The sequence below is a fragment of the Melopsittacus undulatus genome, chromosome Z (assembly GCF_012275295.1).
Source record: "Melopsittacus undulatus isolate bMelUnd1 chromosome Z, bMelUnd1.mat.Z, whole genome shotgun sequence".
Lineage (NCBI taxonomy): Eukaryota > Metazoa > Chordata > Aves > Psittaciformes > Psittaculidae > Melopsittacus > Melopsittacus undulatus.
This window is the reverse complement of record NC_047557.1, coordinates 58168548-58193050: the sequence shown is the minus strand read 5'-3', so window position 1 is coordinate 58193050 and position 24503 is coordinate 58168548. Positions and strand designations below refer to the sequence as shown.

At 39.8% G+C, this 24503-nt stretch overlaps 1 protein-coding gene across 2 annotated transcripts; it reads left to right on the top strand.

The window, feature by feature from the left end:
* The first annotated feature begins 195 nt into the window (after window positions 1-195).
* PLAA (phospholipase A2 activating protein) lies at window positions 196-23795 on the top strand. 2 transcript variants are annotated; one of them, XM_031054243.2, is made up of 14 exons: window positions 196-397; window positions 3103-3296; window positions 5482-5582; window positions 5664-5784; window positions 6126-6293; window positions 7297-7432; window positions 7914-8083; window positions 9527-9684; window positions 10601-10817; window positions 11876-11923; window positions 15209-15280; window positions 15893-15994; window positions 19722-19886; window positions 21383-23795. In XM_031054243.2, exons 1-14 carry the CDS (start codon window positions 249-251, stop codon window positions 21940-21942), a joined length of 2361 nt encoding a protein of 786 aa, XP_030910103.1. In that variant the 5' UTR covers window positions 196-248; the 3' UTR covers window positions 21943-23795. The 2 variants fall into 2 exon arrangements, with proteins under 2 accessions (XP_030910103.1, XP_005154896.1); XM_005154839.3 differs by having other exon boundaries at window positions 11855-11923.
* The last annotated feature ends 708 nt before the right edge of the window (window positions 23796-24503 follow it).

Below are 24503 nucleotides of genomic sequence, written 5' to 3'. Positions count from 1 at the left end.
AGCGCTATCGCGAGATTTAGAGAGCTCACGCGGCCGCAGACGGCTTGCCCTCGCAGAACTACAACCCCCAGAGTGCCTCGCGAAGAAAGTGCAAAGCTGTGTCCCCGCGCTGGGGCGCGCTGCCTGCCGGGACATGGAGTCTTCTCGACCCGTTGTCGTGCCTGCTGATACTTCTTCCGGCGCGGAGCCCGGCGTTTTCCGCTAGTGGGGGTGGTTGCTGTGTCAGAACGCCTCGGCTGCCTCTGGCCATGGCGAACGACGGTGGCGCGTACCGGCTTCGCTGCTCCCTGCTGGGCCACGGGCAAGACGTGCGGGGCCTAACCTGCAGCCTGTTTCCGCCGGGCGGCTTCGTGTCTGTCTCCCGGGACCGGACTGCGCGGCTCTGGGCTCTTGACGGGTGAGTGTCGGGCCGCGGCCCTTGTCGACAGAGCCGCTGGCGCTGGGCGGCAGCTGCTGGTTGTGCTGTGCGGAAGGAAGAGAGCGGACGTGCGGCTTTGGGAGTCCACTTGCTGCCCCGAGGTCGTGTCCACTCCTGCGACACGTCGGGGTCGGCGGGGCTGTGGCGGCGGTAGTGGAAGCTTGTTCGCTGAAGACGTCCCGATGAGTTTGTGAATGGCCACGGCGTTGCTGCTCATACGCCTGCTCTGGGAGAAGGTCGGGGTTGCTTAGCGTGTCGGTGTGTTTAGCGTGCTTTGCAGGAGTTAGTGATGTCCGTGAATCTGTGCGTCTTTTCTCCAGGTGGTATTTATGTTGTTTCCACCTCCTGGTATTCAGTGCCAAAGTAATCCTGCTAAGTAGCAATGTTGCATTTTTGACAGTAAGGCGATATGCTTGGAGTATTTTTTAAAGCCCCTTTTCTAGCCCTTGCTGAGTAGACTTTGGACATAGAAAAGAATATGAATCATGATACAGAAAACCTACACAGAAAATTTAAATACATAAACAGCAATACCGGAAGAGGAAAAAAAAAACCCAACAAACAACACCCAACATTAGTTTCTCTTATTTTCACGTTGTACAGGGCTGTTTCCTACGGGATTTATCTTCTTTAATTCACTCAGTGAATTTTTCAGGATATCACAGAAGAGGCACTGCTAAGCAGTGTGAATAGGATATGGGGATGTGTAGGGCATTGAACACAGGACATATCTCTTTGCTAGTCTATAATTCTGAATTGTGAACTGTAGTCTGAATTTGCTAGACATGGATATTGCTTCCACTGCTGTCCTGTTAGTGGAGAAGCTGCTTCCTGAGCACTCACTCACACACTATTCAGAGGCTTTACTGCTGGGACCAGAGTCCCTCTGAGTCATGGGTGGCCCTTCCAGCTCCTTGCTCACCGCACCCGAACCCTCCCCATCATTCAGGCTCACTGCAAGGTTTCCTGCAGCAGAGTGTCAGCTTTTCAATTCCAGTGAGAAGTAATTTAATAGAGTGGTGCATCTCCGTACTCGTGCCTCTGGAGAGGGACCTAAGCAAAGAAATCTCCAGCCAATTAGACCCTTATGATCCACATGCCTTTGTAGTCCAGTGGTGAGGGGTTTTTTTTTTGTCTGGGATCTTCTAACACGTTACAGGACTCTGTCTTCATACAGGCAGGCTGTTAACTGTTCTTATTTTATTGAGTCACAGCTTGTGCTGATAGTGGCAGCCTTCTTGTCTTCTGGTTTTTGCTTCTTGTGCACCTCCTGGAGCATGGGGCACTAAAAAAGGCCTAAGTTTAGGATAAAAATTACTTAGCAACAACTAAAATAGCAGTATGCATTCTTCCCATGCTAAACACAAAAAAAAAACCCAGCACTGTACCAGATTACTACGAAAACTTAACTGTATTTCAGCCAAAAGCATATCTGGGGAAAAGTCCGAAGCTTATGGCCCAAGGCTTTAGTAAATCTAGCTGTTCATGCTAAGCAAACAGCATACTACACCACACAATACCAAAACCCTAAGTGACTGAAACTATTTAAAACTTACTTATTTAACCTAAATAACTAATATCTCTGAACACTTCCAGTGAAACAGAGATAACTGGCAAATCCACCTCAATGCTCACATGTGTGTTCAAATTGAGCTTTGTAGCTCTAGAGTTGAGGGAGAGGAACACTAATCTCATTAAGTGTGTCCTCACAAGGGGAAGAACTTGTTAAATTGCTTGGAAATGTACTGCAGGAAAGGAGGTCTAATTCCAACTCATAATTTTTGATGGCTGTGTGAGGAAGACTTGAGTAACTTATGCAGAGTCATAGCACTGGTGGTTATTATCTCTCTGAAGACTCTGGGATTACAGTAGGCAGGATTCAGTCAGTAAACAGACTGCTGTATGTTATTTTGTTTTACAGATAGACAGGTTACCTTCATTTGTTCTCTGTGCCTTCAGCAGAGAAGTTTTAGAATTCAAGAGTATCATGATTTCTGTGCATATTCCAAGCATTTCAAACATTACAGTCTGATACAATATGAGTTTTGTTTTTTGATGGTTTTGTTTTCTTTTTGGATATGTGTGGGGAAGGAAGAAATAAACACAGAAAGAAAAAAAAACAAACAAGCAAACCCCACTGCAATCCACACAGTTATTGTGTGGGAATAAGTAGGTTTTTTTTTCAGTTAGTGCTATAACTGTTGAGGATGGACCATGATAAAGAGATGAGTGCTGCTTGAATCAGTTATAATCTATTTAATTATTAAACATCTATGGTGCTCCTAATTAAGTGCCAGTGATTTGGTAGGCAGTAAACTTCCTTCATTTAGGTACTCTCATATTTTAGGATATACTGGGATACATAGTTGGGGCTTGAGACAGCAAAAGATTTCAAAAGGCAAACTGTAACTACTTCTGATCAAATTGAACATAGTGTTTGCCAGTGAGCAAAGACAACCAAAACTAAGTCGTTCCAGGCCTGCCATGGAAGCTTTAAATATTGCATAATGGGTTGGAATGCTGGGATATAATTTTTATCTTAAGCTTTTCATTCTTTCTAAGTCATCCAGAGTATTTATGCAGTTATTAATTCGAGTTGGAGTATGAAACACCTGCTGTAATTCAATGCCTCGATTAAGTGCTGTTTCTGTTACGACTCTGAACTGATTATCACTTATGTTTAGTCTTAACAGGGGGTTTACTGAAATCCACTGTATGAGTGGCCACACAAATTTTGTATCCTGCGTATGCATCATACCTCCAAGTGAACTCTATCCTCGTGGCCTGATTGCGACTGGTGGCAATGATCATAATATTTGCGTTTTCACAATTGACAACCCAGCTCCTCTTTACATCCTTAAGGGTCATAAGAACACAGGTATGTAATAATTTTATTTCGGATTTTGTTGCATTAAAGTTAGCATAATTAGTTACAGAAGAAATGAAGTTAAATAACTTAATATTGATTTCTTTAATGTTTAACATAGAAAACTACTTAATTATGGCCTCCGCAAATAGTATTTTATAATAGCAGTTCATGCAATGACAGTTCATTGGAAGGACTTCTGAGTTTCACTGATGAATACTTGAGCTTTTACATGGGAGTTACAGAATTGTCTCGAAAACACAGTCTGTCACCTGGTGTGTGATAGCCAGTTCACATGCATAGATGAGATTCTCATTGTTGATATCTATGTTTTGAGAATGAAACAGTCTTTAAGAGTCTTTCCTGATTAGAGATACATTAGCCCTGTTTCTTAAACCATATACACAAGGCCAAAGCCTTCTCACCTGCTGTGAGCTCTTTTCATTAGTCAGTACTGTTGTTCTTGGGTCATCCTGAAATTTTAGGAGGCCCTTGTATTTGTTCAGGTTTTTCCATAGTAACACAAGTTCAATTTTTTAACTATATGTCTACAGGACATAAGTCCCATTTTTTTAAACTATATGTCTACAATAGAGTAACCTTTTTGCTTAGAGTTGCATGTTTAAGAAGCAGCAATTTAGCAGCTAAGAACATTTAAAATGGTTAAATGAAGAGCAGCATAAGCTCTCAATTTATTTAGCTTATTTTTTATGTCAGAATTGATAGAAGTAGAAAAAATCAGATTCCTAAGTATCTTCTAAAATGAAAGATTTCACTGCCCATTTTTTAACCTAGACAAGGATCTAATATTAATTGATGCTTTAAATACATAGTAAAGAATAAAAGCTCACTGCAGAAATTTCATCTCTCTTTAGTCAGGTCAGTACAACATGTGACATATTAAACCAACTTTGTATTTCTTCTTTTGAGCTATATAATAGAAGATTCAGCAATTTTCATATTAGCATACCAAGATTTGCATTTTGTGAGCTGATCTAATATGTAACAGACCTTTGAACTGTCTAATCATTTAATTACTAGGTGTCAAAAATAAACATTCAGGCATGGAGATTTTTTTTTGGGGGGGGTTGTTTTGTTTTATTTTTTTCCAGTTTGTGTTACTGAGTGGCTGTGGAGCCCAGTTCAAATATACCCTGGACTTTTAAAGAGCCCTTAAAATGTATTTTTGTATTATAAACCTCCTGGCTTTCTCTGAGAGAATAATGTCACTGTATAAGGAGCCATGGAATAGCTTGTGTACTTTATGGGAAACATAGGATGGATGAATGGTTAAAATATTGTGACACATTACCTCCAGAGTTGTAAAAAAAAAAATACATATATAATAAAAAAGAAGCAATGAGGTATTCTAGGCATGTTATAGATTCCACTACAAATGAAGTATTTGTAGCAATTTTTACAGTAATGTAAAACATTATAAAATGTAAAATTACATTAATTGTAAAAATGTGTGTTTCAAAGTGGGAGGAAAAATTACCAGGTAATCTTGACAAGTGGCAGTATGGAATACTGTCCAGTTCTCAGTGTGGAGTCAGAGAAGGAAGAAACAAAGCCATACTTTCCTTCAATGAACAATTAGGTGTACAGGGTACTCTATGACTCAACTGTTTTTGTAAACTTATTAGTAAACCATTTTATCACTTCAGTTTTATACTTACGTATTATTGGAGCATTTGCAGATCAGCTTTTTGCAAAGTCTTTAAATGTTGCCATATTTTCTTGGTAGTAGTATTTTGCCTTCCAAGGAGATGAGCTAAGTATTTTTTATAAGAGATCTTGCTTTTTTGAGGAAGGACATAAATTAATTAATCATGTTCATGAAATCTTGGCTCTGTAATCTTAAAGCTAAACCTTTGCATTAATTCTGTGTCTTGACTAGTTATCTAACTTGCGTGTCAAAATATCATAGTCTGAGGAGATCTAATAAGAGAAATTTTAAAATATGAACGGGTAAAAGATGTGAAATTTTGTTATCTAAAATGAAGAGATTCTTAAGCACCTGCTTCCTAGGTTGCAATGCAACTAAATTCTACTTAATTTCTCCCCAAATTTAGTCTCCTCAGGACTAAATATACTACTAACACCAAGTAAATGTCCTTAAATAAATCTTTTTAAATTGCTGGTATACGATTGATGGCAATGTACTTGTCAGTGGTAATTCGAATCTTCGTTCCAGTTTGCAGCCTTTCATCTGGAAAATTTGGCACGTTATTAAGTGGATCGTGGGATACAACGGCCAAGGTCTGGTTGAATGACAGATGTATGATGACATTACAGGTATGAAGTTCTTCTACATGAATATAAAGTAGGTACTCTGAATTTGATTCTGACAAGTCTAACAGTGTTGTTATTTTGCAGGGTCACACAGCTGCAATATGGGCAGTAATAATACTGCCTGAACAGGGATTAATGTTGACTGGTTCAGCTGACAAAACCATTAAACTGTGGAAGGCAGGCAGATGTGAAAGAACATTCACTGGTAAGCTTTGCTGCGGTTGGTAATTACATCAGGGTCAAATGCCAATTTAAAAAATCTGACAAAACCATATATAGATTGAACAATGCTCAGGCATGATTTTTAAAGACCCTTCATTTGTATGGCCAGAAATCACATCACTTCTAAAAGAATTAGATTTTTTTTTTCCAGAGAATTATGAGCAATGAATTGTTTATTTTATTTATTTTATTTTCTTTATTTTTTAAACTGCTCCCATAATGAAGATTGGTTGTCAGGATTTAGATGTGAGCTAAACAGAAATGGTATACTGCTGCTAATGGAAAGACAAGATGCATTAAAAGTTTTCCTTTTATTTTGTAAAGGACATGAAGATTGTGTAAGAGGTTTAGCTATTCTCAGTGAAATGGAATTCCTTTCCTGTGCTAATGATGCTACTGTTCGAAGATGGCAGATCTCTGGCGCGTGTCTGAATGTGTATTATGGACATACAAATTATATATACAGCATCTCTGTCTTCCCTCAATGTAAAGGTAGGATTATTTTTGTGACTAGAACCCAAAATCCTTCCAAAATGACATGACAGAGTAGGCAATCTGCAGTTCTGTGGAGCTACCACAGCTAAAGAACTTGGGTAGTGTTTAGTTTATTTCTTTATTTACAATTATTTCCAATTAATTAAAATTTAATTGTAAAATAATTAAAATTTAATAGTAAATAATTGAAAAAAGTTACTATGATTGACTCCAGATCACACCCCTGACAGAATTGCTCTGGTAGAGGTGAGATGAAAGGTCCTGGGTTAGGCCAAGTTGTAAAGCTTAAGTGAAACTTCAGTGAAGTGATAGACAAAACTATCATCCAGTTTGTCACCTGTTTTTGAAGAACATTATAAATAGTTTAAGTTAAGAATTTTATGCGTGGGGCTTAATTGTGTTTTTAGTTAGAGCTTTAGGGGTTCAGAGCTAACTGCAGCTGACAGTTGCAGAAGAAATTCAAAGTCAGTGACCTTTGTGTGGTGTATGGGTTGGCTTTTGAACAAGGAAAGTGCATGCATATTTGTGGATGGGCATGTAGTAAATCCCCTATGCCGTATCATTCCTCACTGAGGAGTTTATAGACTTCTGAGAGTGCTTTATTATTACTAAATGTTTCCTGAAAAAGTGGGCCTACCTTGAAAAATCTGAATTTAAAACAAATGCTAAACTATGCAAGTACAGTGCAAGATAAAACAGTGATGGTTACAAAATTTTTCAAAATTCTCTGTTTAAATTCTTGAAAGGAGGAAGTAATCTTGTTTGTCCTGAGCATAATTTCATTCCCTGTCTGGCTGCTTGGGCAGCAAGGTGTGCACTTTATTATTTTTTGGGAAGACAACTGTGAGGTCACTTTATTTTAGGTCTCCTTTTGCAGTTAAAGAAAATTGCAGATAGGTCCTTCACTGTTCTAATCTTTAGATACCCAGTTGCAGAATGGCATCTGGTATCACAGTACACTAAATATATACTTAAAAAAATTATATTTATTTCTTTTCAGGTTTTGTGACTACTGGAGAGGATAGATCTCTTAGAATCTGGAAGAAAGGGGAATGTGCTCAAACAATCAGACTCCCAGCTCAGTCTGTATGGTGCTGCTGTGTGCTAGACAATGGTGACATTGTAGTTGGTGCAAGGTATCTGGGTTTTACCATCTGTTTTTTTAGATCTAAATCTGCACGCCCTGGGTGAAATCGAAAGCATCACTGTGGATATCAGTTTCATATTTAAAAATGCAGCCATCAAAGTGTGTATGGGGATTAAATTTAAATGTGCTATGCTTCATCCAGAAAAATTATTTTTTGTGTGAATCTCAGAGGTAGAGTGAGTTCTTCAGGAATGTGGTAAATCATGAGTCGACTGAGAATGAAATTAAAAGTACTCTATAAAGACTCCTTTTGATAGGTATATCATACCTTGATTTTTAGATTATACTACAGGCAAGGTTACCTGCTTAAGTCTTTCTCTGGGTGTTTTTAACATTAGAGCTAATTTGTTTCATAAAAATAGTTGGGATGGGTTAGAAATAGTAGTTTCTTAAGACAAAAGTTGTCATTAGAATGTATGTATTAATTTTGACAAATAGTATTCCTATTTGAATCTTCTCTCTCCATTTAGTGATGGAATTATAAGAGTGTTTACAGAGTCTTTGGAACGTACAGCAAGTGCTGAGGAGATTCAGGCTTTTGAATATGAGCTTTCTCAAGCATCTATTGACCCTAAAACTGGTGATCTGGGAGATATTAATGCTGATGACCTTCCTGGAAGAGAACATCTCAAGGATCCTGGTAAGTTCATATATTTATGTTAGAGATGTTTCCAAATCTTGGTTCTGAGATACTGAAACTTCCCATAGTTTCCAAAATTAAGGCTTTGATCACTTTCATTACTATTCTTTCTACTCTACTATTCTTTCATTGATTCTTTGTAAGAAAGACTGTCGTTTAATTATATTTATTTTTGTAGACTAAAGTGGTAAAAAATTAATGAGATAATTTAGAAAAAAGTGGAATTTGGGATGCCATAATGCCTTCGATATGTTTTGGATCCATTATGGCAGCTATGCCAGTAGTATATGAGGTAGTTACGTAATTTGCAAAAGGACTACTGAATGTGGAAATTTTTTCCTGAAAGAAAAGTAAATGCAAATTTTCTGCTTTAGTTTTCAGCTTGAAAAACAGTGTCAATTGACTCAGTTCATGCTTTCTGGGTAGTTGGGAGATTACTGAGAATACACTGGAAGCAGCAGTAGCTAAGATTGCTCTTAAATACACAAATACTTTTTCCCAAGGCAGAGGAAGCAGTGACCTCAGGTCTTGACTCTGGTCAGCAAGTGGCATAAGTCTTAGTAATATTCTTTCTGTCTTGTTAGAACATGGGTGATGCCATTTTGTTAATTATAATTTCCATGGGAAATAGGTAAACTTTTGAAATACTTGACTTGGATTGCTTTTGCAATTTAGTTTGGTGGCAGATACAATCACTAATACCTGTAAAATGGTATTGTCAATGTTTTTGCTACTCTTGCAACATATAGCACTATGCCAGTTTCGGGCGGGGTAGGGTTAATTTTCTCCACAGAAGCTGGAAACAGTGCTGATAATTCAGGGATGTTTTCCTTGAAGCTGAGCAGTGCTCATACAGAGTCAAGGCCTTTTCTGCTCCTCACTCCGCAATCGAGGAGGCTTGGGGTACACCAGAAGTTGGGAAGGGGACACACACAGGTGGGACAGCTGACCCCAACTGGCCTAAGGGATATTCCCTATCATATGATTCCATGCTCAGCATTTAAAGCTGGGGGAAGAAAGAGGAAGGGAGGAGGGGAGATGGGTTTCAGAGTGATGGGATTTTGTCTTCCTAAGTCTCCATTATCTATGATGAAGCCCTGCTTTCCTGGAGATGGCTGAACAAGTACCTGCCCATGGGAAGTGGTGAATGAATTCCTTGTTCTGCTTTGCTTGTGTATATGCTTTTGCTTTGCCAATTAAAGTGCATCTCAACCCAGAAGTTTTCTCACATTTATCATCCAATTCTCTCTCTGTCCCACTTGAGGAGAGTGAGTGAGCAGCTGGGATTAAACCACAAGTATCTTGTTAGTTCCTTTGTTGTGTCTTGAAATGTTGGTGAATTATCTTTTAATCTTTAGATTTGAGCAGATTTGAAGATGTTTTTATCTCCTAAAGTAGATCATGTTCTTGAATGTGTTCAGTCTTAAACACTTCTGTCTACAGGAACAAGAGATGGGCAGACACGGCTTATTGAAGATAATGGGAAAGTAGAAGCTTATCAGTGGAGTGTTAGTGAAGGAAGGTGGATAAAGATTGGCGATGTTGTTGGTTCTTCTGGAGCCACACAGCAAACATCTGGAAAAATTTTATTTGAAGGAAAGGTATATGCAAACTTTAGTTGTTTTTATTTCTTCCTAAGTAAAATGCTTAATTTCCCAGTTAAAATTATTTCTATATTTGCTTAAATGAAATGTAATCTAGGAAGTAGGTATTTGTTGGTACTTTTTAGTCTTTTTTGATTCATTAAAACTCAGGTGTAATGGGGTACTGCTTCATTTGTTACTTTTGAAACAGTGGAGAGGAATTATTTTGGAAAAAGGTAAACTGTTAGTAGAGAAATTGCCAAGTTCTCTAACATTTACTGCTAACACCCTGAAAAGTTAGTTTTAACTTACTTTCTAGAGGAAGTGACTTGTGCAATTTATAATAGAAAACTTACATAAAGTATTAGGCATCAGGCTTTCTGTGCCCCTTTTTTATAGTAACTTTTGAGCCTAGGACAGATAAGCTGAAAAATGTTTTCTTTACTGAAATATACACCGAAAATTCTTGTCTGGTGCCACCACAGAAAAGAAGCCTTTGAGATACTAATTTTCTCTCATATGTTTTAAAGAAATCTTAGGAATTTGTTATTTTCAAATATTAGAAGCATGCTTTTAATACTGAAGTTTTGTGAGGCATCTGACTGCCGTATAGCTTTGCAGGCAGGCAGAGCTGTTGATGAGAGTTACCTGATGTATCTGTTATTTTGTAATATATATCTGCATACGCATTATCATGCTAGATTGTTCTTCTCTGCTCTTCTGGAGACAGAGAATTCTGCAAAACACAGGATGTGGTTTCAGTACTTTTTAATTGCAGCCCATGTAGGAGAGCATTATTGCTACAATCTGCAAGTAGCATTGTTAAATTTTTTAGGGTTAGCCCTGGTTGATTATTGGTCTGTGTTTGAGACATATTTATATAATAACTGCTGACAAACTTCTGTTTTAATTTTTATTCTTATTCTGCTTAAAGGAGTATGATTATGTTTTCACTATTGATGTAAATGAAAGTGGGCCTTCCTACAAACTGCCATATAACATTACTGATGATCCTTGGCTGACTGCATACAACTTCCTGCAAAAGAATGATCTAAATCCTATGTTTCTGGATCAGGTGGCCAAGTTTATTATGGACAACACTAAGGGACAAACACTGAGTACAAGTTCTGAATTTTCTGATCCATTTACAGGTAAAAATTTTAAATTTGAATGATGACATCAGTCACTTCTCCCAGCTTTGTGTGGTCAGCAAAAGATATTGAACAGGACTGGATATAGTACTGACCCTTAGAATGCATCACCAGTGTCTGGCCTCCAGCTAGATGCTGTGCCATTCATTACCACTGACTGGGCCTTGCTCTTCAGTCAATTTTCAATCCACCCCACTGTCTGCCCAGGCAGATTGCAGTGTCATAGCTCTTGTGCTTCTTGTACATGACTTCTTGGCTTCAGATGATTGAGGGCAAGGCCCAGATAGACCTGACAAGGCAAATATGAAAACTTGACAAATTCCTGAAGTATTTGTCAGAACAAATCTTGAAAAAATTAGTAAGAAAGACAGTTGTATTTTTTCAGTCTAGTCCTTTTTTTTTTTTTTTTTTTCACTGGGAGAAAACCCCAGTTTTTATAGTAGTCTAAGAAGTGGCCAGGTGCTGTTCAGACAGTTCATAATATACAAAAATGTAGCTAGAGAATGAACTGAAACTGAGTGAAATACATAAATGACCCTTTTCCAGGCAAGAACAAGTTAATTACTTATGAGCTGAACCATGTTAATTAATTATATCGTGCTTATCATATCTACAAAATAAACCACTTGTTTCAACTAGTTTCACAAAGAAAAAGTTAGGAATAAAATGTCATCACAGTAACCGAGCTAAATCTCTTTTCTTCTAATGAACTAGAAATAACCATAAAGGCAAACCAAGTGCAGATGTAACTCACGGAACTGCAGCCATCTGAATTTATCTAATTTGATTTGGCTCTGTCCAAAAGTGTAATATGTATGCTCCAGAAAGCAAATTTCTGACCCTCAAATAACTAGGAAGAATTTACTCAAAATCAGGGAGCGTTTATGTGGATAGGATCAGATTTTTTGTAATACCACAATAAACAGTAAGATTTATTTGTTCAGCTGAATTTTTCAGCTGCTTCTGTCTGAAAACTAATGACATTTTAATAACATCAAACTGTATAGCAGTCATTGCTTTTGTTACTGTTTCACTAGGTGCTGGACGTTATGTTCCAGGTTCTTCATCTGGATCAAGTACGGTACCTGGGGCAGATCCATTTACAGGTAATGTAAAATTCGTAATCTGTCTTGCGAGCATTTAAGATTCGTTTGTTATGGTGCTCAGTTGCATTCAGTGTTCAACTCCAGATGACTATTTCTCGCAGTTCTCCATTTGGGACAGTAGTTTGGGGCAGACTGATAAGGTGGACATGGACCCTGCCACTGTCAAAATATGTCCAGATCTGCTTGCCAGAGAACAGCCTTCTGTCTGGTCTGCCTCATGTCACTCTGTCCTCTACAGCAGAGGAGTAAGGTCTCAAACCTTGTGTTTTGCCAAACTTACATGCATGGCCAACATGGGAATGGGTATATCCACAGAAGTACTTTCTGTTCGTTATTATTCCTTCTTTTTCTTTTGTAGTTTCCACCCTGTATTTTAGATTCAAACCCTCTGTCATGGTTTAAAACCAAACTGCACAGCTCGTGCACTCATTCCCCCCTTGTTCCCCCAACTCCGGAGAGTTAGGAAGGAGAATCCAAAGAATGTAGCCCCCACAGGTTGAGATAAGAACAGTTTAATAGCTAAGGTATAACATAAATCACTACTGCTGCTACTACTACAAATAATAACGATAAAGCCAATAACAAGTGAAGAGAATACAACACCTGACGTGGTTTAAACCAAGTCCGCACAGTTCGTTCACTCACTACCCCCCTTGCTCCCCCAACTCCTGGAGAGTTAGGAAGGAGAATCCAAAGAATGTAGCCCCCATGGGTTGAGATAAGCACAGTTTAATAGCTAAGGCACAATACAAATCACTACTGCCATTACTTCTACAAATAATAATGATAAAGCCAATAACAAGTGAAGAGAATACAACACCTCACCAGCCACCGACCCATAACTCACCCCACCCTGCCCGACCGAGCACCAACTGATACCTCCTCCATACCCCCAGAGCTCCAGCCCTTCCGGGTCTCTCCCGGTTACATCCTGGGCATGACGTGCTATGGTATGGAATACCTCTTTGGCTAGCCTGGGTCAGGTGTCCTATCTCTCCTTCCTCCTGGCCTCCCCTCCTCCCTGGCAGAGCATGAGCTCAGAAAAGGCCTTGGACAAACCAAACATTTGAGCAGTAACCCAAAACATGCTTGCCATCAGCAACCATTCCCAGCCTGAAAGTCAAAACACAGCACTGCACCAGCTACCAAGAAGGAGAAAAATGACTGCTACTTCTCAAACCAGGACATTATCCACCCCCTATTCCCTACCATTCACGTCATGCTCAGATCCCACATTTTCAATACACCGTCACTCTTAAGTCTACCCCTTGATCATGAGTCAATCTCTGTGTTGCATCGCTGGACTGTTGGCCTGAAGTATCTGGACGCACCAGGCTCAAAATCATTCAACGTCCCCTTCAGCAGTTCTACAGCTTGCTGCTGGGGACTCCATACAGCTGCCTTCCACCTCCAATGCTTCCATAGCACTGGAGGGGCCCAGTGGACCAGATACTCGCCCATACTGTCCCACATGCCCTGCCACTCATGACTGTCCAGCCTTGGGGACAGTCTCCTGGTGATCCTATATCCTTGTCTAACCCTAGACAAGACCCAAACCTGACTCTGCTTAACTTTTGGGATCAGACAAAATGGTTGTGGATAGAACACACTCTGTGTGTGTGTCACCATGCTGATCCCTATCACAATCAGCAGGCAGGTCCCAAGGGCACCCAAAAGCCATTCAAAACCATCAGAACTCTCAGCTGCTGCTGCTGCACTTGTCACTGGGGCTGATGTAGCTGCCGTGCTTGCCAGCTCTCCCACCACCAGCTTCTCTTCTCCTGAGTCCGGATCTTCCTGCTCTGCCTTGCTGGGAAGTGCTGCGTGGTCTCCTGCATCCTGCTGGGGCTCTGCGGGTGACTTCCGGGGGATACTCTCGGCCACTGCAGGGTTGGGAATGGCCGCGGGTCTCGGTTCCTCCGCTGCCTGGTCCTGCTGCTCAGCTACTGCTTCTCTCCGCTCCTCCACCACCTCCCCCTGCTGCTCTGCTACTGCCGTTTGGTTCCCCGGGCCGCTCTCCCTGGCGGCTTCAGCCGCTGCTGCCAGCTCCTGGGCCTGCTCCTTCCCGGCTTCACGCAGCCTCACACAGACGGAGGTGAGGACAAGGGCAAGGACGGTGAAGAGCAGCGGGACGGCCTGGTACAAGTCCAAGTCCATGGCCACGTCCATCCCCCCCTGCTGCCGGAGCCCCCCGTATTACAAGTCATTGCTGTAAAGTACAGTGAAACAAAAACTTTAGCCCAAGCCCCATGATTGATAAACACAAAGACAGCTAATCCATACTCAGAGTACCTGGCAAAATCCTGAAACTGTGAGATACAGAGAAACAACTGTGAGAGCCAATAAATCAGCATTGTGATGAGTGAGTATAAATCCGTTCAGATCTGTTGTCATCTCAACCCCTCGGGCCCCACCTTGGGTGCCAAAAAGAACTGATGTGGTTGAAACCAAGTCCGCACAGTTCGTTCACTCACTACCCCCCTTGCTCCCCCAACTCCTGGAGAGTTAGGAAGGAGAATCCAAAGAATGTAGCCCCCATGGGTTGAGATAAGCACAGTTTAATAGCTAAGGCACAACACAAATCACTACTGCCATTACTTCTACAAATAATAATGATAAAGCCAATACTGCTGAACCCAGGACACTCTTCCTGGCATAGCTAACTTAATGACCTCCTTACTAGTTCAGCAAACCTGTTGGAAAAGATATTCCAGCCCTGCATTGTCATCCTTGATAAGTAGCTCTTGCTCCTCAAAGAATGTCCTGTAGTCTATAGATGCCCCACATTGGTAGTCTTTCTCTGTTCCTATTTGGCTGTGGTCCCAGTCTGTCTTTCCTCCTTGGCTTTGTGTGGTTCATGCTGTGGTCTCTGAAGATGCACAGACCCTGCAGTTCCTTCACCAGAGGCCTCAATGCCACAGAGTCCACCTCCCCTTGGAGAGGGAAGCCAGGTCTGGGCAGCCAGTGCCCTCCCCCTTGAAGCTTAACATGTATAAGATATTGCTGTGATGAGGGCCTTGGCACCAGTAGGTGCCATAAACCATGCCAGAATGTCTCCCAGCTGTGGGTCATTCAGCTTGGAATTCCATCATTACTTCTAGCACCACCCTCACACATAGGCATAGATTTAATCCTTAATTTTAGGAATTACTGAAGATTTATTTTTAACTCCTCTAGTGCAAAATAACACCTTTAATAGTGATGGTTGAAAACGGTAAATAAATACAAATATACATTACCTCTTCACCAGTGGTAGTCTTTAAAAAGCCTGATGCTTCTGTTCAGGTGCTGGTCGCTATGTTCCTGGTTCAGCATCAAATGAAGTAGCTCCAGTGGGTGGAGTTGATCCGTATACAGGTAAGAGATGATGCCTGCTAATGAAAAGCACCCCTGATCTTTTGCTTTGTTTTTTTTTCTGTTGACATGGATTCTGTATTGATGCAAATTTATACTTAATTTAAAACAATAAGCAGATTAAAGCTGCTTTTACTACTGTTTTTCTAAAGAGATTTCAGGCTACTATTGCATATGACTTAACTTGGTCATATATATTGGAAGATATGCAGATAAAAAATTTGCCTATTCATTATGAAAGTAATCAGAGAATAAGATTTCAGGGGCGGGAGGGATCTTTTCTCTGAAATGAAGCTTTCCATTTTTATGTTTTAAGTGCAATATCCATTCCTATGAAAGAGTCCACATTTAGTTCATGTGATTGAGAAACTACTGTTACTAATTTGCACTCATATAGTAAATTTTTACACAAGGGAAGAAAATTTGTAATGGTATTGCTTTAAATTTTAACTGTTGAAAAATAATGTAAGGAATGGCAGCTATTTGCATAAACATTACATTTTTTTTAAAAGGTGTTTCTTCTGAGTACTGTTACTCAGAAGGGGCTTACTGGTAGGATATTCTGTGTCAGACACTTTGGTACACTGTTGAACTTTCTGGGTTTTCTTTATGTAGGAATGGGCGCCTACCAGTCATCTGAAGCTAAAGCTGAAAATATTTATTTTCCAAAAAAGGATGCTGTCACCTTTGACAAGGCCAACCCTTCACAGATACTGGGTCAGTGTTTTAATTCTAATGATGGTTTTACTTTTCATCTGTTTGGGAGTAACTTCGCTTTTGATTTTTTTTCAAAAAGCTAGTTGATCTCCAATAGCTTTCCTACTGTTTCTTGGCTTTGACCTTCTAACATTGCATTAGTCACTTGAATGGTGCATGTATTTGGAGGATTAGGAGTATGATTAAATTTCGTAAGAACTCTCCCTAATTCAGAATATCATTTCTTCCCCATCTTGGCTTATATCTGCTGTTGTTTGGCATCTGTTTTCATTAAGCTGGTACATTTGAACTGCTGACTATGCAGTTCAGTTCCTTCCTGATTTTGCTTGTGGTTCACCAGATAGCTATATAATGTAATCTGTGAAGTGCCAAAATATGGCATTTTGAACTTTCACAAGTTGCAGTATTAATTTCTGTATTTAATAGGAACACTGCATAACAGGAAGAGAAAACAATATACAATATTTAGTAATTATATATGTTTGAGAAAAGCTAATATTGGCTTGGTTTTCAGTCTCTTCTGAGGGTTTATTTCTATTCTTTCTCTTCCTCTATATTATCTGTAAATATTCTACATAATCTCTACCCTAATTGTCACCAGTTTACTTCAGTGTGTTTCTTTAGAGTGCCTTAGTACGTTTCAGGGTTTTGTAAAACTAGCTTGTATTCATAATATACGTGCTATGTACTAATGTGGTGCTGCCTGCTTCTGTGTTTATGGACATGGCCCTCATGAATTGTGAAAGAATCATGGGAAGTGCTTAATGCTAGATCTGTTTCAAGCAGAATGTTGTATATTAAAATACTTTTTCCAATACTATTTTAAATTACTTTGAAATTTGAATATAGGACATGGTGCAATCATATTTTGCTTATGGCACCTAAATTAAGTAAAAATACAGAAACTGATTACATTAGGAATATACAGTTTTGCCTGCCAAGAATCTTCTTACTTTACAGTAATAAGGCTCAGGGTATCGGGATTGCTCACTACATGGCCTTGGCTCTTTAAGAATTCCCACAAATCCGCCTTCTTGTTTTTGAGCGATCCAGCTACCCTTTACAGCTTTTTTTCTGTAATATGTTGTATACATTGTAAGATACAAGGAATAATCATTAAAAGTAGGATTAAAAATGTTAGTAACATTAAAACACCTTTGATAATATCTTTAATCCAACCCGTGATTCCTTAAAGCAGAAGCATTCTGATGCAAACGAAATGTGAAACAGCTGCAGAAATTAACTGCTTAGGCGACGGCTAAAACCTTTCACATGAACCCAACAACAAAAAAATATACAGAACACTGTCTGCCCTCATCACACATATACACGCCTGGGATCACACAAGCACACTCCACCCAACTACAATATTTGAAACACAAAATCCAGACAATCATTACTCCCTCTACACAGTCCCACATGCAGAGCATGGCACAAGGACCTTGTGAAGACTATCAGGAAACCAGCTCCGAGAAGCATCATTGCAGTGCAAGGTGGCAGGCTCAACCTTAGTGGGTGTCCCCGCAGAGGCTCTGCCTCCGTCACATCGAATGAGGCTTGGGCTTTTATACTGACCAAAATGCACACTCATTCCAACACAGGTGGCCAGCCTGTATCGGAAGAAGTTGCCAGCAATATCTATAAAGGTCTCCAAAGGTCGCTAGAAATATGGACATACTTATATTTACCAACTTCTACTACATGAGTATCACAGAGACTGTATAAAAGGAGTTGTATATGGGGTCCCAACTCTGACACATTCTGCCTGATACCCCTGATAAAAGCATACAAGAGACCTTCCCATCTCGGGTGGGAAGCACACACACCATGGGAAACTGTGCAATACATCTGCATCCCCCACCCTTCTCACTTCTCCCTTTACAGCTGCCCATTTATCATGAGGATCTGGGTGATATAAATCAGGTTCTTTTCCGGATGAATAGGCTCCAGGTCAAAAGGACGATCCAGGTCAGCATCGGAATTATCAGGTGTCAGAATCTCGGGAACAGCAACAGCAAACTGATGAATGTGCACAGGCTCCTTGTTGGGGTCAATAGGACCCGGGTCGAAAGGATCGTCTTCATCCCCGTCCTCCGTCTTTGCTGCCACAGCGGCAACCAGCGGAGGTTCGGGGGAGGGGGGGGGGGCGCTGGTCTCCATGATCTCATTTTTTGACTTTAATGTCTCTAAAACAGTTCTCCAGATGACTAACAAACTTTTCACAGTGTCATTGCCTTTTGTGGCTGCATTCCACAGTTTAACTCCTGCCTCATTCCCCAAAGAGATCTCAAATCCGGTAGACTCATCAATCTCTGAGTAACGCGTCTTCGACCATTTCAACATTAACTTTAAGTCTGTGTCTTTAAAGGTTGTTCCTTCACCTTAAGAACGACTGAAAACATCCATAAATCAGAGGCTTCTTCCTTAGTAATTTTCTCTCAAGTCTCGAGACTAAAAGCTTCGCTGACTCCCACAATTAACTCCTTACTCCAGAGCAACAGTCTTTTTAGCAACAGTCTTTTTAGCATAGGCTCCGTTCCGAGGCTTCCACCTCTGAGTACGTTCCCAATACTGATCTTGTCCCACGGCGTCTGTCCTATATGTTCCCATTCAGAAACTTCGAATGCTGCCTGCACAGTGAGCAGAAGACCATGGTCTCGGGACCATTTTAACAGCCTTTGTAAGGCGTCACTATTGTATTCTAGTCCTCTCTTAGAGAGAAAATGTTGGAGGAGCTTCATTACCGCCTGTTCATCTTTGGATAGTGAGTGCCCCATCTCCTCCCAAGCCGCTCACCTGATCAGGGCAAGATCCCAGCTTTGCAGCTAGCTGACTTCCGCAGCGCCGGGGCAGTGCCGATTTCAGCTGGCTCCTACCCCCTCATTCCTGATTGGACTTCAAACCCTCTGCGAAGGTTACCAATCTGAGGGTCCCTTGTTCGGGCGCCACTTGTTGACGCAGGAGTCCCGGACAACGCGGAGATGATCATTGTGATCAAGCGATTGCCAAAGTTTATTCAGATACAGTGCTCCTTTTATACCCTTACTCCCTTAGGTTTCTTATGTAACAGCCTTGGATACTGAGCTCTAATTGGTTAGTCTAGAGGTTACTACCGTTTACAAAGCTAATGTTTATAACTTGTTATAATTGCGATTAAATACCTTACTCTAAAAATAGTGGAAAACTACAACCTTGGCAGAGATCATTCTCTGCACGTTTTCAGTGGAAAATTACAGAGGCCTAACAAGACAACTGACCTTGCTTATGCCTGCCAAGAATCTTCTTACTTTACAGTAATAAGGCTCAGGGCATCGGGATCGCTCACTACGTAGCCTTGGCTCTTTAAGAATTCCCACACTGTTTTTGTCTAAAAATGGAAAAGATCAAAAAGTAATCACATTTTAGTTATGAAAACTACTGGTGCTGCGATTCTGTTCTGCATTTTTGCCTGTATACGGGCTAAGATGTGAATTTTGAATGCAGTATATTAGAGAGGGTTTAATTGTTGCAATCATTGTGATGATTAAAACTTAAAATTAGGAAATTACAAAACTGGGAGAAGTAATGTTTAAAGATGTAACCTGCAGCTCACTCCCCTCCCCCCCCCCCAACAAAATTACAGTAGTTGCAACTTGTTTGTAAAATGTTTATGTAGTATTTAATTCCAAGATCTGAATTTGTGAAGTTCTAATGTCAGAGATCCATCCTTATTCTATTGGTCTTACAGGCAAATTAAAGGAACTTAACAGCAGTGCAACTGAAGAGCATAAGCTTACAGAAGATGACTTGATAACCCTAGAAAAATTGTTGTCTGCAACATGCAACACCTCTGCAGAAACACCTACAGCACAGCAACTTCAGACTTTATGGAGAGCAGTTAACTGGCCAGAAGGTAGATATTTATGATTATTTTTTGTACCATCATCTCATCAAGAGTTGATCATCAATACTAAGAATACATCAATACTATGAACTAGAAGTCCCACTATGCTGGCTGCTGCAATGGGCTGTCCCAGATAAAAACCAGAAGATGGTAAACAGATGTTAATAGCACTGATAAGTAGCAGGTGCAGTGGCACCAATTGCAAAATTAGTGACTGGTCTGGTTTTGCTGTTGGCACAATAGTAAACATAAAGCAGAAAGTTGATATAAACATAAGGTATTTCATTAGCAGGAGCATCCCTGAGAAAGCAGTGCGAATCTTGTTTGAAACAGAGCAAGAATGTGAGGTTGGAGTCCTAAATTATCAAATGAGAGATGAAATTTATGGAGATAAATTACTTAAAAAAAAATCTCAAAAGTATCTCCTGTTTAATATGGTAGAAAAGAAGTTAGGTTATGTGGTCAGAACTGCATTAGTGAAATGACATTCTGAACAAGTAGAAGTAAAGGTGATAGAATTTAATTTGATAACATAGAGTTGTCAGCACTGATGTATTGGATAGGCTATTTCAGTTGTCAGGGCACATTTGGAAAAATGGATACATTGCATGTACAGATATCTAAACATCCAGTTGAACTGCTTTCTTGAAATTGCAGTTCAAGATTTATTAATGGGAAAATAATTCTGCTGTTAAAAATTCAGGTACGTTATATAATATCACTTACACTATGTTTTGCATAGCTGCTGATGGCTAACATATTCATACCATCCAAACTCTGTGCATTGTATAAAGCATTAAATCTCAAGATTCTGCATGTCTGCAGGGAAAACTGCCCAGTATCTAGCTAAGCAGGTTCAGCTTTGATTTGGTTATAAGCACAGGATACCAATAGCAGACCCAAGAAGCAGATATATTTGAAATTTGGGTAAGTGGTGGGAACAAACTCTGAGTTCCACTTCCTCACAATGATTTCCAGCTGACCAGCTGAGAACATCTTTTTACTGTTGTTGGTTTTCTTTGCAAATTATACCTGAGAGCTGAAGGTCTAATTTTCTTTTTTTTTTCCCCTCAATTTTCTTTCTGAAAGCAGTTTTGTAGTTATACCAAACTGCAAGCTATAGAATGAGGACAAAAGGAGATGCTGCCTGTGTAGGAGTGTTAAGTCACTGAGAAGCTTTCAGAGATGTTTTGGATTAGTTAACTGTATTTTGTGTTTGCCTTCAGTGTTATCAATTAGTTTTTAGGATTTTAAAACTTTTGCAAAGTACTGTGTTTATCCTAAATTGAGGAGCATGGTCTTTTTGTGATTAATTGAAGTTTTACTAGAATGGGTTTGTCAATACTTCTCTTTATTTCAAACAGCTTGCTTTCTTTCTGCTTGAAGCTGTTATTGTTTGTTCCGAAAGCTAGGGATTCAAGAAAGTCTGTATCTGAAAGAAAATCAGCAGCACATCTGTACGTAACACAATATTAATACTAAAACGTTTTTGTTTTGTTTCTTAGATATTGTCTTTCCAGCCCTAGACATTCTTAGATTGTCTGTCAGGCATCCCACTGTGAATGAGAACTTCTGCAATGAAAAGGATCACGTACATCTTGCCATCCTCCTTAAATTTCTGAACCCCAACGGAAAGCAAGCAAACCAGCTGTTGGCACTTAGAGCTCTTTGCAATTGTTTTGTCAGCCAGGCAGGCCAGAAGCTCATGATGGAACACAGGGGTGAAATAATGACACAAGCAATAGAAACAAAATCAGGCAGTAAGAACATCCACATTGCACTTGCCACACTGACACTGAACTATGCTGTGTGTTTACATAAAGACAACAACATTGAGGGCAAAGCTCAGTGTTTATCAGTAATCAGCACAGTTATGGAAGTTGTTCAAGATCTTGAAGCTGTTTTTAGACTGCTTGTGGCTCTTGGGACGCTGATCAGTGATGATACAAATGCTGTGCAATTAGCTAAGGCTCTTGGAGTTGACTCTCAAGTAAAAAAGTATGCCTCTGTATCAGAACCGGCTAAAGTAAAGGAATGCTGTAGGTTTGTGCTTAATCTGCTATAATTGTTTTTATTTGCACTTGGGAGACACTGTATGCAGAAAAAAGATGCTTTATTCATATTTTGTGACAAACTACAATTGAGAAAACACTGGGGATGAATTACACTTGGTTTGTTGCAAGACACAGAGCAAATAAAACTTTTTACACTGTTTGTCATTTGACTGCTTTTCTGAGGTCTGTAGTGCACAGGATCTTTCCTTTTGATGTAGCTCAGATCAAAATAGATCAAAATAGCCAGACAATCTTGCTATTAAAGGTTACCTAGATGGCAGTGTAGAAAGTGGCTGTGATTCTGTGACCATCAACTCCTAGCATCCACCTCAGGAATATTTCTGCTTTTCAGCACGAGCCTCTTTCTTGACTTTTATTTTTTATTTTCTTTTTTGGTTAGGGGATACGGGGCTCTGTGAAATGTTCAGTAGCGCTTTTCTCATACTTACGAGTTAACAGTGGTTAATATTAACCCTGGTCAAATATTCTGCTAAGGAAATTACATATATCTCATTTTGCACCTGCTTTTATCCACTTCCTTTTGAAATAGAGCTCTTTTATGGCTCTTTAAGCTAGAACTAGGTGACTTTTTGAGGGGTGGAATTGTCATGTAGATGTTGCACTTCACTGATAAAGTGAGTATCTGTAGCTTGTAAAACGGCTTGAACTTCTACAATAGCTTTTAACTTCTAATGACAGGGATACTCCACCATTTGATAGCAAGTATCTCATCCCAAAGCATGTTACATAATAGGTTATTACAATAAAAGGAAGTAATTTTGGGGAGAGAAATTCAGGTTCAGAGAACACACTGAAGAGCAGAAACTGGAAGAGACTTCCTAGAGGTGGTTGATACCCCAGGCCTATCCCTGTTTAAGGGGCATTTAGAAAATGCCCTCAATTTTAGCTTTAACAGCATTAACTTTTGGTCAGCTATAAAGTGGTCAGGCAGTTGACTAGATGATCAGTGTAGGTCCCTTGGAACTCAAATATTCTATTCTAAACTGTACAAATGTAAAGTCAAGTTTTATGAAGTAGCTTTAACATAGTAACTGTGGTGACTGTGAAAAGGGAAAATAACATTTTACAGCTATTTGAGCAGATCAAGATGTTCAGCTCAAAAGGGGATATGATGTCCTACAAATGTTACATTGGTTTAAAATTAAGATGCAATCAAGATGGTCAATGTTCAAGTTACATTTTTCATTTGGCTAATACAGTGGAAAACATGAAAAAAAAATTGGCAAGCCTTTCAGATACACGAGCTCTTTGTCACAATACTTGTCTGCCTCATTTGTGCTGGGTGTGAAGGACTGTGTAACTGAGAGCTCTAACTTTTTTTGCTCCATCCAGTGAACTGTGAGTTACTTCCAGCAGACCTGGTTTCTTAGACGCTTAGTTGCATACTTGTAGTGCTACAATTCTTACAGATTTTCAGGTACATATCCTCACAGTCTTGATTACAGCTTTAGTCACAGGCTTTCTTCATTTAGTGCATCGCAGGTTCATGTATAAGGCAGTCCAAAAGATTACTCATGATTTACAGTGCTAAACAATAGATCAGCCTTTTCTTGGGAAAATATCTAAGAGGCTATCTTTAGGAAACATGTCTGTGAAATGATGTGCCTGTCTATTGAATTTTGGTTGCCTATTATATAATTGTTCTTGAAGCTTGGGCTTTTTAATGTGCTTTTCAACTGTGTTTGTAGACATGCTATTTTGAGAAATCTATACTCAAGTAACATTCTGGTCTTATTACTGTGGGATTGCTGTGTTACAGATTACCTCCTTACCTGAAAATTGTCATGAATTTTCCCAGACCAAAAATCAATGTTTGTGTTAATAAATACATTTTGGCAACTCTAAGAAATGGTACATTAAGAGGTACTACAAAATTAATTTCAAATTGCAGGGAGATGATGGGGCACAGCAACAAATCCTTCATCTGGGGATTGCAGCATTGTGTTAGGTAAGATATACAAATCAGGCCAGAAACATCTGAATAGAAGGACAGCTGCTACTACAGGGTACTGTGATACCTGACCATGGTTTACTGCTGTCTGAGGAAGCAGAGAGTGGGAGTCACTGGATTCCGTTCCCACAGGACTTGTTGGAGTCTGTCTCCACAGAGACGTGCAGTAGCAGCCTAGGCTGGTAATGAGAAAAAAAAAGTTACAATACACACCAAGATCTTACAGTATCTTGTAACATCTTGCAACAAGTTTTTGGGGTTTTTTTTTTGTTGGTTTGCTGAGGTTTTTTATAGACACAGAAGCGTGGTGGTGTTGTTACACTCTCATATGTTTGTGCAGCTTTCAGTGAAGATTTTCCCAAGCTAGTAAAACTCAGTATGTGCTAACACAGGTTGAATGCAAAAATGGGAGCACCTCACATATTTTACAGAGCAGAGTACCTTTTTTTTTTTGTCTTTAGATGTGTAACTAAATGTCCTCTTTTTGTCAGCATTACCTTGAAAATAAGTAACTGTTACTGCTTGTTTTAAATGACACTGTTTTAAAATTCCACTGTGGTACAGGTAAGCATGCAGGTACATGAACACACACATATGTAT